The sequence below is a fragment of the Bos grunniens genome, chromosome 21, assembly GCF_055505025.1.
Source record: "Bos grunniens cultivar Pamir isolate PY7600 chromosome 21, Bosgru_T2T1.0, whole genome shotgun sequence".
NCBI lineage: Eukaryota > Metazoa > Chordata > Mammalia > Artiodactyla > Bovidae > Bos > Bos grunniens.
Window position 1 is genome coordinate 49,957,800 of NC_141185.1, and position 18,366 is coordinate 49,976,165.

General features: G+C 53.1%; 1 protein-coding gene across 1 annotated transcript; it reads left to right on the plus strand.

The window, feature by feature from the left end:
- Window positions 1-2,636: 2,636 nt before the first annotated feature.
- On the plus strand, window positions 2,637-17,576 carry HAPLN3 (hyaluronan and proteoglycan link protein 3). The gene is made up of 5 exons (XM_086364623.1): window positions 2,637-2,933; window positions 8,261-8,441; window positions 12,129-12,497; window positions 15,653-15,955; window positions 16,602-17,576. Exons 2-5 carry the CDS (start codon window positions 8,318-8,320, stop codon window positions 16,886-16,888), a joined length of 1,083 nt encoding a protein of 360 aa, XP_086220749.1. The 5' UTR covers window positions 2,637-2,933; window positions 8,261-8,317; the 3' UTR covers window positions 16,889-17,576.
- The last annotated feature ends 790 nt before the right edge of the window (window positions 17,577-18,366 follow it).

Sequence of the window (18,366 nt, forward strand, 5' to 3'; positions counted from 1 at the left end):
CCTTAGCAGGAGGCCATTAGGAAGTGGCTCCTGTGTAGGGGGGCACACTGCAAGCCAGTGATCTGGAAGGGGGGCTGCAGATAGAGGAGGGACTGACTACCTGGGAGAGGGGCATATGAGACCACCCCTTAGTCTTGGGACCCAAGATGGATTTTACTGAACAGACTTTGGGAGTGTGCCTTGACACATTTAGGCAGCGTCTGGGCTGCAGATCTGGCCATGTGGCTGCCAAAGGGAGGGTGTGGTTTTGTTGGAACATCATCAGGGAAATTAGTCTAGAAGTGGCTCCTCCCCTAGAGCTTCTTGGCTGGGCTTCTTGGCTGGGCAGGGACAAAATAAAAGGCGCAGACTGTGGTCTCTGAATGAACTGGGAGGGTGGGGTTCCTCATCCTTGGGGGCTGGGATTCCTTCCCATTTCAGAGCTCTCCTCTGTGGAGCTGCATGGTCTGGGTATGGAGTCTTTCTGGGTCGTTACTGACTTCAGGACTCCCTCCTAGGAGCATATTTTACCACCAATCTTGTTCAGGCCTCTCCTGGGGACTGAGCATCTTTTCCACCTTGCATCTCTGCTCTGAGATGGTTCCGTTCCCCCAGTAAGTTCCACTTGCAGAAGGGGAAACTGAGCTTCACTCCAGTCTGTCAACTTGTCCCTCTGTGGCATTGGATATTTCTTGCTGGCCAGTTTCACTGGATGGCTGGCCAGGTGGACTGGTGGGCAGTAGTCACGACCCTCCACCTGGCCTAGGAGACCCAAGGTGACTCTGGAGTTGCCTAAGCCACTTCTCAGTCCCTTATTTCGCTCATCTTTGCAGCTTTGGATGTGTTGGCCCATAGCCTTCTGAAAGTGCCCCCCTCCTGGGACCCTAGATAAGGGTCCCTTCCTTCCTGACCCCTTCTGTCCTTGACTTCTCTTCCTGGGCAGCCCCCTCCACTTCCAGAGCTTTCACCATCACCTCTACCAATTATGTTTTTTATTCCTGACCGCAGTCCCGAGAGCCACCTCAGATTTTACCTACTGGCCATCCCTGCCACTGGCCAGGATGTTAAACTTGCTTTGCTGTAACAAAACTGATCTTCCCTGACGTCCATCCATCCCTCTCCCTACGTGTGTGGCTGTCAGCACTGGGACCTGTTGACCTGCGTCTCCCAGGAGTCTAGACACCTTTTCATTCCTGGTTTAAATACAGTGGAGTGATTAGGAGCACAAGGCCTCAAGTTGGAGAACAGTGAAAGCGTTAGTCACTCAGTCGTGTCTGATGCTTTGTGACCCCATGGACTGTAGCCTACCAGGCTCCTCTGTCCATGGTATTTCCCAGGCAAGAATACTGGAGTGGGTTGCCATTTGCTTCTCCAGGGGATCTTCCGGACATGGGGCTCGAACCTGGGTCACCTGCATTGCAGGCGGATTCTTTACCATCTGAACTACCAGGGAAGCCTCCAAGTTGGAGAATCTGGGTTCAAATCCTGGCTCTGAGTGATCTTGGGCAATTTACTTAAATCCCTCTAAGCCTCATTTCCTATCTGTAAAGCGGAAATAAGAGGACCAACTCCATGGCCTTGGGTTGGATGGAGAGAATGTACATAAGCACTGATGCAAAGCCTGGCTCATCAGGGGCCTCAGAAACTTGGATCATTGTCACCAGAGCTTGCAAGGGTTTCCTAATTGTAACTTGCATCCTACTCATTTCCCCATCCCATCCATTCTGCACCCAGTCTTCTGACAGCTCTCCCTTGGGGAGAGGAAACTGCACTGGTTCCCTTTTGCCCATCAGGCCGGCATTCACTTTGGGTGCAATTTAGTCCACCGTGGAGAAGGGAATGGCTACCCATTCCAGTATTCTTGCCTGCAGAATCCCATGGACAGAGGAGCCTGGCGGGCTACAGTCCATGGGGTCACAGGAGTTGGACACGACTAAGCACACACACACTACTACAGCAGCTCTTTGTGCTCTGAGATGCTCCTGGCAAATCACACACACACACATACTGTCAGGGTGTATTTAGGAAGAGGTTCCGGGTTCAGTGACCACTTGGCCAAGGCGGAAAGATCTCCTTAGGCTTGGCTGCTGAGGAACCAATGGGGCTTCCAGGCCAGGCCTCCTGTTGGCCTGGAGGGAAAATTAAACACCCAGTCCAAACAGGCGTCCTGGGAGGTGGCTGCCTGATAGCTGTGCTGACAGGTCAGGAGTCTAAAGCCGAGTCACCCCAGTTGGAGGACCAGGCAGAAGCCTGACCGCCCCTGCAGGCTGCAGGAGCACCATCTGCCCATCCTGTGTTCCCCCTTCCCACCCCCAAGACTACTCACTCTAGTCCCACCTACTAGGGGCAGCCTCCCCGTCCCTGATGCTGAGTTGTCCCTGATGCTGAGTTAGCCGGCAGTAGATTTCCTGACGGTCAAACTCTAGGGCAGGAGGGATGTCAGCGCCCCTTTGCCTTCCCTGGGCGAAAGGCAGATGAGAGCGGTCACCCCTCCCTCACCATAGCTCACCCGCAGTGTGGAGGTAGGGTGAGGGGGACTTCCCCTTGCTTAGTCCCGTTACTTTTGGTAAACCGGTACGTTCTAATGACCCTCTCTCTGCGAACGCTCCTCTTCCACGCCCCTGAATATGACAGCCTCAACTCCTGAGCACTCCCTTCACCGCGCGGCCTGCCAGATGCTCCGCAGGTTGGGGTGGTCTCCAGCCGATTAGGGGTGGTCTCCAGGCAAGTCTGGAGGCCGCCCAAATCTGTCGCACCTCCTCCGTTTGGGCCCAGCCCAAGGGAGGGAAAGGGGCGTGTGTTCCTTTAAGGGGCTGGCCCGGCGGGAGCGCGGGGGTTCGTCCGCAGCCGCTTCCCTTCTGGCCATTCAAGATCCCCGAGTCCTCCTGCTTCCTCCGACCGGATCAGCCCCGCAGCCCGGAGCGCTCGAGCCGTCGAGGAGCCGCCTGGGGACGGTACGTAGCTCAGGGGTGGCCGGGCTCCTGGGGCGCCCTATGGACCAATTCCTCTCTTCCCGCTTTCTCAGCCCCACGCTTCCCGGGGGGTTGGGGAAAGCGGGCAGGAGGAGTGAGCCGGGCCCCGTGGGGCCGGGGCCAAGTTGGGTTGTGATCGCCGCCGCCGGTCGGGGGCGCCCCGGGCGCCCGCGGGTTCAGAGCAGCGCGCGGCGTGGGCTGGCTTGCGTGGGACCCTTGTGCATAGATCGTGGTCGGCGAGGAGGCCAATTCAGAGGGAAACCAGTGGCCTCCGAGACCACCTCCCGGGTCTCCTCTCTCCCACCGGGTCTCTTCGCAACTTATCCCGCAGCCTCCAGCACAGCGCCGCAGGCGCCGGGTTCTGCCCTGGGGCATCAGTTGGATGCTCCTCTGTTGGGGGTGGGAGCGGGAGAGGGTGTCGGGAACACTGCGAGGGGCTGGGGACACCTCCTGAGGCAGCGGGCGGGTGGTCCTCTGCCGGCCTGCTTTGGCCCTCTCAGGGCAAACGCAATGGATGCTCGTGGGTTTCAGGCCTGGTTTCAGTGGGAAACTTAGGGAACTTAGGGAAACTTAGGGAACAGCCAGAGCGCGCGGAGAGTAAAGTTCTGGGTGGGAGATGGGATCCTGTAGGGAGGAATTTAGGGCTCCTGAGCAGCCCGGAAAGAAAAAACAAAAAACAGCGCCGGACACTTGGACCCAGCTCTGTCACCAACTCGCTGGGTGGCCTTCAGCAGCCTGTGACCCGGTCTGGACCTTGACGCCCAGCGCTGACCTCCGGAGGGCCTTTTGTCCTCTGCCCCAGGAGGAGGTGACCGAGAGGCGCCCTGTTCCCTCTCCCACAGCCCTGCACGGGCCAGCGGGCTGGGAATGCTGGTAGGAAACACCTCCGGACTTCTACTTTCCGGGAACCGCAGGTTTCAAAGGGCTTGGGGCACCGAAGTCAAATTCCTCTCCGGGAGCAGGCTGATGGAGACCTGGAGGGCAAGGTTGCCCTCTGCTGGTGTCAGGGAGACGTGTGCTGCCCGGTGGTGCAGTCGGGGTACCGGCTGTAGCTCATCTTCCTAACAAGTCAGGGTTCAGCTTATTCTGATGTGCAGAGGGGTCCTAAGCCAAGTGGTGGCTGGGAAAAGCAAAGGATGGGTCGTCAGAAATCAGGGAATCCACACATCTTGTTTCGGTCATTCCAATTCATTAGTGAGCTAGGGGAAAAACCCAGACCAGAAACTAAGAGCTGTTTTGGCTCAGGGCTTAGTTTCTGAACCTTGAATTACTTCATGCATGACTGGTAAGAACCCTAGGGGAGCAACGTCGGTATGACATGGTCTGGTGGTGATTTTTTTTTTTTTTCCAGCTCACTAATGTATTAAAGTGACCAAAACAAAGAGTTCTTCACCATTAAAGAGCAAACCTCAGCAATGTGTGAATTCCTTAAGATAAATGCTGTCAGTCCTGCAGAAAGTGCCTTTCTTATTGATGTCCCTCACTATTTGAATGCTTGTTATTCACTGTCAGCACTCAAGAACCAAATAGATTTGAATAACACAGCATCCCTCCCTGTCCAGATTCCCCAAACTCTCAGTATCCAAACTCTTGCCATCCCATCTGAAGGACACGAGAGATTTGGTGAAGGAGGAGCACTGTACTGCTGGTTTAGCTGCTGAACAGAACTCAGTATAAAGTTCTACTGATAAAAGTAGAAACCAGGGACTTCCCTGGTGATCCAGTGATTAAGAATCCACCTTCCAATGCAGAGGACGCACGTTCGATCCCTGGTCGGGGAATTACATCCCACATACCTCAGGGCCATGGAATTCTCCTGGCCAGAATACTGCTCAGATTGACCCTTCGGGTTGACCCTTTGGTCCGGAAGATCCCCTGGAGAAGGAAATGTCAACCCACTTCAAATTCTTGCCTGGGAAATTCCATGGACAGAGGAGCCTGGTGGGCTGCAGTCCATGGGGTCACAAAGAGTTGGACATGACTGAGCGACTAGCACTACCTCAGGGCAACTAAGCCTGTGAGCAGCCACTAGAGAGCCCACAACTAGAGAAGCCTGTGCATCACAACTAGTGAGCCCACCCACTGCAACTAGAGAAGCTCCTGTGTGCCGCAAGTAGAGAAAAGCCTGCCCAATGGAAAGAGACCCAGCACAGCCAAAAAAAAGTGGGAAACAGCTGAAGAAGTTGCAAAGACATTTCCTCTGTGTTAAAAAACAAAACAAAACATTTAAGAAGATGACTCTACCCTGGGTCAGACTTTTAATTTTGGTAAACCTGGTATCTTTTGGAATCCAATGCCCGGAAGAACCCACATCCTGAAGGAAGAAGCGTTTACCCAGTGGTGGGTGAAAGCTGCAAACTGCAGATTGACATGCTGGTTTTTTTTTTTTTTCAGGATTGCTCTTGTTTCTGTTAGTGCTCTGGTTACAAAGTTGCATGTGTTTTGAGCTGTTGAGTTGTTCAGTCCTGTCCGACTCTTTTGCGACCCTATGGACTGTAGCCTACCAGGCTCCTCTGTCCACCGGATTTCCCAGGCAAGAATACTGGAGTGGGTTGCCATGCCCTCCTCCAGGGGATCTTCTAGACCCTCTAGACCCAGGGATCACACCTGTGTCTCTGGCATCTCCTGTATTGGCAGGTGAATTCTTTATCACTGAGCCACCTGGGAAGCTCCTGTTTGTGCTTAAGCTGCTTAGATCTAAGTCACCAAGAGGCTCTGTGGATGTCACCTGGGGATTTGTCTTGGACAGGAGCGGGGCTCACAGCGTCCTCCTGTCATGCACAGCACACAGGGCAAGTCTGGGCTTTGGGTTCCCTGCAAAGAGCCCCTCCCTGGGCTTTGGGGCTCCCTCCCATCAACTTCCTTCACATCATTGCTTCTTCTCCAGTAAGAGCGCCTAACTGTTCTGAAAACAAGAATGTTTCCTCCATGTTCCACCACTCTTACAGGCCAATGCTTTTCTTCTTTCCCCTCCCTTCCTCTCCCTTTCTCTGGTTTTGCTGTATCCCTCCCCTTCTAGTTCCTGTACACAGGCATTCTTAGGGTCACACACAATCATAGCAGAGTGGCAAGTCTGTGTTCTGCTTTGTCTACCCTAAATTATACCCTGTGCACTTTCCACGTTGCTGCCTGATGATCATACTCATACTTCCAAATGCCTGCTGTCAACTCTGGTATCGCTGCCCCAGAGTCCGCTTTCCATTCAGGTGCTGGAGGGATGTTTTTAACATGTAGGTCTGATCCTGTGGCTCCTCTGCCTAAAGCCACTACTAGCACCCAGGGCCTTGGGGACAAAGGACAGGCTGCTGAGTCTGACACCCAAGGGCATCTAGACACTGGTCCTTCTGTCCTCCTCTCCCAAGTTTCAGCCAGAGCCTTAGCAGAAAGCAGAATTCACCCTGGATGTTTCCAATAAAGACTCTCTAATGACGGCCCAGGGGTAAAGAAACTACCTGCCAATGCAGGAGCCACGGGAGATGGTGGGCTTGACCCCTGGGCTGGGAAGATCCCTTGCAGAAGGAAATGGCAACCCACTCCAATATTATTGTCTGGAGAATCCCACGGATAGAGGAACCCAATAGACCACAGTCCATGGGGTTGCAAAGATTTGGACCCAATTGAAGTAACTGAGTACACACACAGCAATTTCAGTAAACAGACAAGCAGGGCAGAAATGAGGGGGAGGTATGTGGGGCACGAGGCTCATGTACAATTTTTTTTTTTCAATGTGAACCATTTTTAAAGTCTCTACTGAATTTGTTACAACACTGCTTCTATTTTATGTCTTGGTTTTCTTGACTACCAGACATGTGGGATCCCAGCTTCCCAACCAGGGATCAAACCCACACCCCCTACATTGGAAGGTAAAGTCTTAACCACTGGACCACCAGGGAAGTCCCCTCATGTGAAAATTGGAGGGAGGGGAGTATGCATGCCAAAAATCTCAATAATCAAGACATAATATTTTGATGCAATGCAAAGAAAATTGAATCCACAATCTATAGCCCTTGGGCCAGCTGCCTATTATATTTGAGTGTCCACTTAAACTGTAAGAGCTCCCCAGAAGTATTCTAGCATGGCATAAAAAAAAAATTTTTTTAACCTCTACCTCCGCAGTCGTTTCTGGACTGAAACAAAAGCTTTGCAGTGCAGGACTCATCCTCACTAACCATGAATGCACCTGATATTTTCTAGTCTAGTCTGGTCTCTTCAATGTTATTTTAAAATGCTGCTCACAACTTTTCCAATTCAACTTTGCAGTTTGAAAATGGTGATACTGTCATATGGTCCTGCTTAATTTTTTCTACAGTCTTTTCACTGCCTCCTAATTCCTGCTTGGGCTTCCCTGGTGGCTCAGTGGTAAAGAATCTGCCTGCCAATGCAGAAGACACGGGTTTGATCCCTGATCCAGGAAGATCCCCTGGAGGAAGGCATGGAAATCAACTCCAGTATTCTTGCCTGGAGAATCCCATGGAGAAAGGAGGCTACGGTACATAGGGTCACAAAAGAGTCTGACACGACTTAGGGACTAAAAAAATGACAGCAATAAATTCCTGCTTAGGATTTGTCGGCTTGCCTGTTGCCCATCTTGCCTGCAGAGTGCAGTCCTCTGAGAGCAGGGACCTCATCTTGCTCATCACCGCTGTTGTCCGGCCGCGAGAACGGTGCCTAGCGTGCCGAAGCTGCTCTATCACAGGGGTCCCCAACCTCCAGGATCTAATGCCTGGTCATCCGAGATGGAGCTGATGTAATAATAATAAAAATAAAGTACACAATAAACGTAGTGTGCTTGAATCATTCTGAAACCATCACCACCCCGACCACCACCCTGCCCTAGTCCATGAAAACATTGTCTTCCTTGAAACAGGTCCCTGGTGCCAAAAAGGTTGGAAAGTGAAAGTCTTTCAGTCGTGACCAACTCTGCAACCCCATTGACTGCAGCCTGCCAGGCTTCTCTGTCCGTGGAATTCTACAAGCAAGAATACAGGAGTGGGTTGCTGTTCCCTTCTCCAAGGGATCTTTCAACCCAGGGACTGAACTCCAGTCTCCTGCATTGCAGGAAGATTCTTTAGCATCTGAGCCACACACACACACACACACACACACACACACACACACACACACACACACAAACTCCAGGGGATCTTCCAGACCCAGGGATCGAACCCTTGTCTCCTGCTTGATAGGCAGATTCTTTACCACTGAACCACAAAGGAAGCTGCTAAATTCCTGTTGATTGAACGAATGAGTAAGTTGGTCCCTGGGCCCCGCTGCAGACTTCTCTCACTGGCTTGTTTTCCTCCTCCCAGTTTGCCCCGGGCCCCAGCCTTGTCTGGACACCCTGGCGCTGCCCGGTGTGTGACGCCATGGGCCTGCGGCTCCCGATCCTGCTGCTCCTGCTGTGTTGTGTCTCCGGCCTGCCTTTCTACAATGGCTTCTACTACTCCAACCGTCCCAACGGCCGGAACCTGGGCAACAGCTACAGTGAAGGTGGGTGGCCTCTTGGCTCTGCTCTTAACTCGGCTCTTGGTTCGGCTAGGTGACGAAGGCCTCTCCTGGACCCTGCAAGTTCCGAGTTGGGTGGGGGCTCAGGGTGTGAAGCCAGCAGCCCTGCTCCCATCTGGGCCAGTGCAGTGGTCCAGCCTTCTCGCTAAGATGAGCAGAAGGGTGGTTCTGTTACTCCATGTCTACTGGCCCCTCAGATATGGAGGGCTTCCTTGCTGGCTCAGTCAGTAAAGAATCTGCCCGCAATGCGGGAGACCCGGGTTTGATCCCTGGGTTGGGAAGATCCCCTGGAGGAGGAAATGGCAACCCACTCCAGCATTCCAGCCTGGAGAATCCCACGGAAAGAGGAGCCTGGTAGGCTACAGCCCATGGGGTTGCAAGAGTCAGACATGACTGAGCAACTAAACCAACAGCCCATGGGTGTGGAGCTGAATGCACTGTAGCACAGTCAATTTTGCTTTTTATACTTTCCCCAAAGTCCTGCCAGTTTTGCAAAATTCCACTTAAATGTGACTTCCCCAGGTCTTCCCAGTGGAAAAGGGGTTTGGAGTTAGGGAGATGTGTTTGACTCTCCATTTTGCCACTTACTAGCTATGCAGCTTTGGCCAGGTGACTTTTTTTTTTTTTAATTTTATTTTATTTTTAAACTTTACAATATTGTATTGGTTTTGCCAAACATCGAAATGAATCTGCCACAGGTATACATGTGTTCCCCATCCTGAACCCTCCTCCCTCCTCCCTCCCCAAGGTGACTTTTTAAAAAACTTTCATTTGCGTTTATTTTTTTTTGCGGCATTTCTTCCCCGGGGCGTAAGTTTCTTTTTAAATATTTATTTATTTATTTGGCTGTGCTGGGTCTTAGTTGTGACACTTTGGGATCTTTAGTTAAGGTATGTGGGATCTAGTTCCCTGACCAGGGATGGAACCCAGGCCCCCTGCATTGGGAGTGTGAAGTCTTAGCCACGGACCACCAGGGAAGTCCCAGGGCCATAAATTATTGTTTTTTTTGCTTTGGGGATATCTTTTTCTTCTGTGCAGCCTTCTCTTCTGGTTTAGGAATAATCTGACCTTTTTCAGTAAGGATCATCTACATGTGTCAGGGGAGCTTAGGTATGGGTTGATCCAACCCTGAGCTCTGTAAGTCCTGTCCCTCATCTTTAGAGGCTTTGTTCACCTGGACGTGCTTGATGACCGGAAAATCTCCATCTAAGCTCTGAAGTCTGGAATCACTCTGCATTTCTGAGCATGTGCAATAAAAACTCAGCACTCTTCTTGGGCCACTGACCCTGCATCCAGTCCCACTGTTTGGCCTGGGAACACCTATCAACACCATTGTAATGACGGAATGGCTCACGATATGTTTAAAGTGACATCTTTCAGATACTTGGTGGCTTTCCCGATATGCGTACCCTTCATGGCCTGGGTGGTTTCATGAGTGTTCTTAAAAGAAAGTGAAAGTCACTTAGTTGTGTCCGACCAACTTTTGTGACCCCATGGACTATACAGTCCATGGAATTCTCCAGGCCAGAATACTGCAGTGGGTAGCCTTTCCCTTCTCCAGGGGTTCTTCCCAACTCAGGGATCGAACCCAGGTCTCCCGCGTGTGGGCGGATTCTTTACCAGCTGAGCCACAAGGGAAGCCCAAGAATACTGGAGTGGGTAGCCTATCCCTTCTCCAGGGGATCTTCCCAACCCAGGAATCGAACTGGGGTCTCCTGCATTGCAGGCAGATTCTTTACCAGCTGAGCCACCAGGGAAGCAGTGTTCTTAAAGTGAACATGAAAATTTGAACCTCTTGATTTTGTGCAGTTTTCTGGGTCAAGTGAATAGCAAACCATTTTTAGAGGTCACTTCAGGCCAGTTACTGGAAAAGCCAGGTGACTTTTTATCAGCAGCTTTATGCACCTACTCTGCATCATTTGTTAGGTCATATGACCCTCATAGAAACTTGGACACAGGCAAGTCGTTAGGTATGGCTGTTTTTCAGCATGAGATTCTCTGCAAGGAGCCTCCCTGTCTATCCCTTGCTTACTCCTGAGGTTACCCCTTCCCCTTCTCTATGTACCTCTAAGGTCTCAAGTCTAGACCTAAGGCCATGAGACCATGAGGCCCCAATAGGAAGACTCAAGTGAGAGATGGGCCAGCCTTAGCCCAAAAATCTGGTTCTTATGGAGCATGTTAGGCTCGGAGTTTATTTGTCCCCCTGAGCCTGACTGCAGTCTCCTCTCTAAGCCCTGGCCTCATCTCACCTGTGTCTCTAGGTGTTTGGGAAGAGTCGTGGTGGATGGCTGGACAGAGTGAAGGGCAGGCTGTGGTCTCTTGGGACCAGTGTGTTAGAGAAGGAGACTCAGATGATCTGAGTCCCCCCACACTCCCATCTGAGGTGCTCTTGCTACCAGCTACACCAATTTGCCTTTTGCTTTTCTTTTTTTTTTAGCTAAACCATGTGGCATCTTAGTTCCCCGACCATGGATCAAACCCACCTCCCCCCACTGCCACCGCAGTGAAAGGCTGGATTCTTTCTTCCCCCCATTAAAAAATTTTAAATATATTTAAAAAGTGAACAGGACAGGGAAGTCTGGTGTGCTGCTTTCATGGGGTCATGAAGAGCTGGACATGACTGAGCGACTCAATAACAACAAAACATTTTTACAGTGTTATATTGCTGCTACTGCTGCTGCTGCTAAGTCACTTCAGTCGTGTCCGACTCTGTGCGACCCCAGAGACGGAAGCCCACCAGGCTCTCCGGTCCCTGGGATTCTCCAGGCAAGAACACTGGAGTGGGTTGCCATTTCCTTCTCCAATGCATGAAAGTGAAAAGTGAAAGTGAAGTCACTCAGTCCCATGGACTGCAGCCCACCAGGCTCCTCCGTCCATGGGATTTTCCAGGCAAGAGTGCTGGAGTGGGGTGCCATTGCCTTCTCCATGGTTTCTGCTATACAACACAAATCAGCCATAATTATACACACCCCTTCTGTCTCTAGCCTCCCTCCCCTCTCTGCATCCCATCCCTCCAGGTTCTCACAGAGCACCAGAGATAGCCTCCCTGTGCTACATAGCAACTTCTCATCTGCCATCCATGGACCATCAGTGAAGTCCACCAGTTCTCATCTTCTGCCCAACAAGCCTAGTGGTTTAAGACAACAGCCGTGTACTTTGCTCATGGTTTCATGGGCCAGCGTTTTGGGCTGGGCTCTGTCTCTTCTGTCTTGGCTGTGCTCCCTTGATTGTGCCTGCGGTGGGCGGGCAGGTCAGCTGGAGGCTGGTGGGTCTAGGATGGCCTCAGCTGGAGGGCTTGTCTCTGCTCTCTGCGTGTTCTCACCCCGCAGGGGCGCCCAGGCCTTGTTCTGATGGTGGTTGGCAAGGTTCCCAGAGAGAGAGGCCTCAGCAGGACCCCCTGGAGCCTTGGCTCTGAACAAACACCTCAGAACACTCACTTCCTCTGCATTCATTTGGTCAAAGCAAGTGGCAGGGCCAGCGAGGATTTCAGGGACTGGGGGTGGTTCATAGGTCACCTCCTGAAGGAAGGAGTTGTGAAGTCACATTGCAGAGTGTGTGGGTACAGGGGCGGTGCAATCTAGGACTGGGGGTGAGGGTGAGGGAGGGGTGGCCCCTGCAGGACTATCGACATGCTGCCAGAGGTCCCCATCTGCACCCCGCCTCTCCCCTCAGGCATCTTCAATGGAGTGAAGCTAGTGGTAGAGACGCCCGAGGAGACCCTGTTCTCCCACCGAGGGGCCAACGTGACCCTGCCCTGCCGCTACCACTACGAGCCAGCCCTGGCCTCTCCGCGGCCCGTGCGCATCAAATGGTGGAAGCTGTCGGAGAACGGGGTCCCGGAGCAGGACGTGCTGGTGGCCATTGGGCTGAGGCAGCGCACCTTTGGGGATTACCGAGGCCGGGTGCGCCTGCGGCAGGACAGAGCGCGGGAAGTGTCGCTGGAGATCCGGGACCTGCGGCTGGAGGACTACGGGCGCTACCGCTGCGAGGTCATCGATGGGCTGGAGGATGAGAGCGGCCTCGTGGAGCTGGAGCTTCGGGGTGAGACCCTGATGGTGGCTGGGTCCTGGGGGCTGTGGGGAGAAGGCCCTGAGAAAGCATCTAGACCTCTGTGCTTCTGGCAGATAAAACATCCAGTCCTCAGAACAATGCCACGAGGAAGCTCCTGTTATTCTCACCCGCAACGTGTGGATGAGAAAACTGAGGCACAGAGAAGTCAAGTCACTTACTTTGGTCACACAGCTCATACATGGCCGAGTAGGGGTTTGACCCCAGGCAGTCAGACTCCAGAATCCACTGCTCTCTACTCCCTCTTGCTCACGTCCTATTCAGAGAGAGGGAGACAGGAGCTGATGACACAGCTCATTGAGTTGGAGCTGAGATTTGCACAGGGTTGGCAGGTGACACAAACAGATGAGGCAGCCCGGGGTGGGTGATCCGGGGTGGTGGGGACGGGGGCCACTCCTGGGCCCTCCTACTCAGGCCCAGCTGATGATGCTACTCCAGAAGCAAGCCCAGTGCAGCCCGATTTTCTTTCTTTCTTTCAAATGTTTACTTATTTGGCTGCGTTGGGTCTTAGTTGCAGTGCAAGGGGTCTTTGTCGTGGTGCATGGGCTCTAGAGCAATTGGGCTTAGTTGCACCAAGGCATGTGGGATCTTAGTTCCCCAATCAGGGATCGAACCTGCATCTCCTGCATTGGAAGGCAGATTCTTTATCCCTTAGACCACCAGGGAAGTCCCTGCAAGCCAGATTTTCTGATTTGACAAGAGAAGCTTATATTCGTATGTGAAACCTCTGGATTTTTATGTAGAAAATTGCCTAATTAAAAACAAAAGCAAAAACAGCCAGTGCTGTCCAAAGCTGCCAGCTGTGATCGTCACATGACTTCTGCCTTCTCTGACCCTGGGCCGGGGCTGTGTCCTCCGACCTCTCCTGCCTGGTAGGGAGGCCGCCGGGAGGGCAGAGATGGAAGGCTGATCTGACTCCATGTCTGCCCCATCCCAGCTGTGGCACTCCAGATCGGTGCCTTCCCCACAGAGCTCCAGTCCTGTCACAGGTAAAATGAAGAATAAGGGTAGTTCCTCCTTTACCTCCTTCGAGGAGATGAGGACAGAATGTGGCTCAAGGGCTTGTCAATCAGAGGCAGACCTTGCCACCAGCAGCCACCTGCCCAGTCCACGGGGCTTAGATGGTGTCCCAGAGGGGCCATGTTCCTTGTCCCTGATGTTGGGGATGGTGTGGGATGTGTGCGAGCCGGTCAGAGCCAGTTGTCTGGGGACCACGGGGGCAGCCTAGAGAAGCAGGGAGTCCTCACTTTTTTGGGGGTACACTTTTTATTATTTTTTATTAATTTTAATTGGAGTATAGTGTCTTTACAACGTCATGCTGCTTTTTGCTGCACAGAAGAGGGAATCAGGCATACGTATTCATGTATCCCCTCTGTTTTAGATTTCCTTCCCTTCTAGGTCACCACAGAGCACTGAGTAGAGTTCCCCATGCTGTACAGCAGGTCTCATTAGTTTTCTGTTTAATACATAGTAGTGTATATATCACACAGTGTGTATATGTCAGTCCCAATCCAGGGAGCCCTCACTCCAGACCCTGCCTTTGAATAGCACTAGTTCCAGGCCCTAGGGACACCCCTTCTCCCTAAGGTTTCATCTGACTTGATAGAGAATGAGCCCAGGGGGTTTAAAGTTTTTTATTACACTAAAATTTCAAACATGGAATTTTGAGGGAGCCTGTGGCACCTCCCAGACCGTGGTACCAGAAAGGGAAGCCCCCTGCCTGGGACCTCCCTGATCTCGAGCCTCCTTTAGTAAGACCTTTTCCCATCCCTCCTCTTCCCCTGGGACTTCCCTGGTGGCTCAGACGGTAAAGAATTTGCCTGCAATGCAAATCCAGATCCAGGTTCGATACCTGGGTGGGGAAGATCCCCTGGAGAAGGAAATAGTAACCCACTCCAGTATTCTTGACTAGAGAATCCCATGGACAGAGGAGCCTGGTGGGCTACATACATAGGGTCACAGTCAGACATGACCGAGCCACTAACACTTTCACTGTCTTCTTTCCTCTTCCCCTGAAAGTCGTCTGTCACACGTGGGAAGTTTCTTGCATCCTCCTCTGAAGCTTCCATATTAATGTTAATACAGACGATGAGGTCTCAGCTACTGAGTCAGAGCCCAGCAACGCCTGTCTCCTGTAGGTGGCAGCACCTCCTCACTGGTGGCTTAGTTCAGGCTGCAGTAACAAAACAGCCTTGGTGACCTCTGAACAACAGATTCATTTCACACAGTTCTAGAGGCTGGAAGTCCCAGACCAGGGTGCCAGGTCGCGCAGACTTCTATGTCCTCACAACGGTGGAAGGGGCTTGGGGGGAACTCTCTGGGGTGTCTTTTTTAAGGGTACTAACCCCATTCATGAGGACTCCACCGTCATAATCTAATTACCTCCCAAAGGCGCCATCTCCTAATACCATCATATTGGGCATTAGGATTTATTTACTTAGCTGTGCTGTGCGACTTGCGGGATCTTAGTCCCCTGACCAGGGATCGATCCTGGGCCCTGGCAGTGAAAGCACCATTTCCTAACCACTGGACCGCAAGGGGGAATTCCTGGGCATTAGGATTTAAACATCTGAATTGAGACCATGGGCTTCCTCAGTGGCTCAGTGGTAAAGAATCCTCCTGCAATGTAGGAGATGTAGAGGACGAAGGTTAGTCCCTGGGTCGGGAAGATCCCCTGGAGATGGAAATGGCAGCTCACTCCAGGATTCTTGCCTGGAAAAATAGACAGGAGCCCAGTGGGCTCCAGCCTGTGGGGTCACAAAGAGTCAACTGAGTGACTCGGCAGGCATACTGCGCCCATAGCAGTGGGGTTCTTGGAACAGCCCTGTGGGTTAGGTATTAATCCTGGTCTGTAATTGGGGATATTATTTGACTGACTCATTCCTTTAACAAGTTAGTAGTTTTCTGAGTACTGCTGTGCTCCTGTCTAGCTCTGGGAGGGAGATGTAAAGCAGATACTGGTTCTGCGTTGGACTTGGGCAGCGGACAGGAGATGACAGTTTGTAGACCTTTTCTGAGGGACTGTGTGTGTGTGTGTGTGTTGAGGGAAGCCTCTGTTTCAGTGGAGGTGGGTGTCCCATCACTGGGCCCTGCCCACCCATTCAAGCCCCCTTTTCCGCCCTCCCCAGGTGTGGTCTTTCCTTACCAGCACCCCCAAGGGCGCTACAAGTTCAACTTCCACGAAGCCCAGCAGGCCTGCGAGGAGCAGGACGCGGTGGTGGCCTCTTTCGAGCAGCTGTTCCGGGCCTGGGAGGAGGGCCTGGACTGGTGCAACGCGGGCTGGCTGCAGGATGCCTCGGTCCAGTACCCCGTCACGCAGGCCCGGCGCCCCTGTGGAGGTCTGGGGCTGGCCCCCGGCGTGCGCAGCTACGGCCCGCGGCACCGCCGCCTGCACCGCTACGACGTGTTCTGCTTCGCGGTTGCCCTCAGGGGTGAGTGGACTGGCCAAGCATGGGCCTGTGGGTGGAAGGGCAGCCTCTGGGGGGGCCTTCAGTCCTCTCTGCCCACCCTGTTGGCACTTCCAGCTGAAGCCCTGTGCCTTGATGCTGCTGCTTCACACCGATCATCGGTTCAGTCAATCATCCAACATTCCCTGAGTGCCTACTAGGTGCTCGGTCATCATAGACAGAAAAAACACAGTCTGCCCTCACAAAGGAGCTCATTTCATGGGAAGATACATGAACAAAAACACATCGTTTCAGTGCCATATCCCAGTTTGGCACTTAGTAGGTGCTCAATAAATGGCTGAGCAGATGAGAGATTCTTGATTGGTCCAGCAGAGGTGGGGCGCCCACCTAGAGTAAAATTAGGAAAGGGCTGGGACAGAGTACAGACCTGATTGTGGGGAACCCGGTACCATGGCTGGGGGGGATGATGCTTTTGGAGAGGGGCTGAGATTTGGGAAGGTGCCCCTGACCATCTCCACTGCAGACGCTCCATAGTGTGGCAGCTCCCTAAGTGCAGAGAGTTAACAGGTCTTTTGGGGGCTGGGTGGTGGGGTCTGCATGGGCTGGCCTTGCCCCAGGCCCTCTCTGGCTGCCCTCTCCCTTCTCTGTCCTCACGCCTTGCCTCCCACAGGGCAGGTGTACTACCTGGAGCACCCTGAGAAGCTGACGCTGGCAGAGGCAAGGGAGGCCTGCCAGGAAGATGGCGCCCAGATCGCGAAGGTGGGCCAGCTGTTTGCTGCCTGGAAGTTCCGTGGCCTGGACCGCTGCGATGCTGGCTGGCTGGCAGACGGCAGTGCCCGCTACCCTGTGGCTCACCCACGTTCCAACTGTGGGGCCCTGGAGCCTGGGGTCCGAAGCTTTGGCTTCCCCGACCCACACAGCCGCCAGTACGGCGTCTACTGCTACCGGCCGCGCTAGCTCCAGGTCGCTCTATACCCTGCCCCCTCCCCTCACGGGCGGTATTAATTATTGAGTAGTTCGTTGTCCCTCGCAGGTTGGGGCAATTTTCATCTTGTTTTTATACTTTCCAACTTAAAATTATTTTTAAATATTATTTTTTGGGTAAATCCCACAGATCCCAAATCGTCCCTTTACTCGGGTCCCTTTGCCAAGGCTCTCACCCTCCCTGAATCCTCCTGCCTCTCTCCTCTGGGACGTTTGAAGTCCTTGGGCTCATGAGCGCTCTCTGCCATCGCGGAGTCCATCCCCTCTCCCAGCCCTGGGGAGGTTGTTCCCAGAGCCGGTAGTGGCAGTGGCACGAGGAGCCAGGGCTGCGACCCGTCCTCCGCCTCCGCCTGGGGACGAGGGGGCAGCCAGGTGGCTCTGGAGCTGGGGTTCGGGCCTGGTGGTCTCCTGCCCCTTGTACTTCTTTGGGGAGCAGCTGGCCCGTGTCAGCATGGCGGAGGAGCCTGGGCAGGAGGTGGGTCCCTGGGCTTCCACGTGATGTCCCAGGGTAGGGAGGGAGATCCCGCCCCATGTTTTCCTTCTCTCTTGGCTCCAAAGAGTCTGTGTTTTGTTCTCATTTTTCTCTGTTTGGCGAGTGGCCCTCAGGTCTGTGTACTATTTTGGACAATAAATGGTGCTGTGACCCCTCCCTCCATCCTGAGCCCTCCTCTGTGTCACGCTTTTTTTTTTAACATTTGCTTCTTTACTTATCTGGCTGCACCAGGTCTTAGTTGTTTCATGCGGGATTTTCGATCTGCATTGCAACAGGCAAACCTTTAGTTGGGCATGTGGGATCTAGTTCCTTGACCAGGGATCAAACCCAGGCTCCCTGTAATGGGAGTGTGGAGTCTTAGCCACTGAACCACCAGGGAAGTCTCTGTGTCTCAGTCTTTATCTCATTCAGTCTTAGGGTCCAGCTCTCTGCATGGGGGACGGTTCTGTCCTAGACTGAAGAGGTCGCCTGGGTCTGTCCACTGGCGTGGGCAGGGAACACCATGGGCTGCACCTTCAGGCTGCCTTGGTCTTGCCTGGCCTGCCTGTGTATATCCTGCCTCAGGGACTGAGCTAGTGGCTGGAGGCCCTGGCGTGTTCTCCCATCATCCCACTCCGGGCTGTGTGTCTGTGTGGATCCAGCATAAGAGTGGGAGGCTGGAGGAGGCTATTCCTCACCCTGGTCCCCACCCCCATGTCAGCCTCAAGATCTCCTGCTTCTGCACAGGCATACCTCTGCCACCCACAGTTGATCCTTTAGCAAGGTGCTTCTCCAAGTGTGGCCGGCACCACCAGCTTCACCTGGGAATGTGTTTGAGATGCAACTTTCTGCACCCGACCCCCAGACCCGCTGAGTCGAAAACCCTGGAGTGGGGTCTCTCACAAGTCCTCCTGATGCAGACTCAAGGTTGAAAACCAATGACATAGCTGTGTTCCCAATGAATCAGTTACTATAAAAC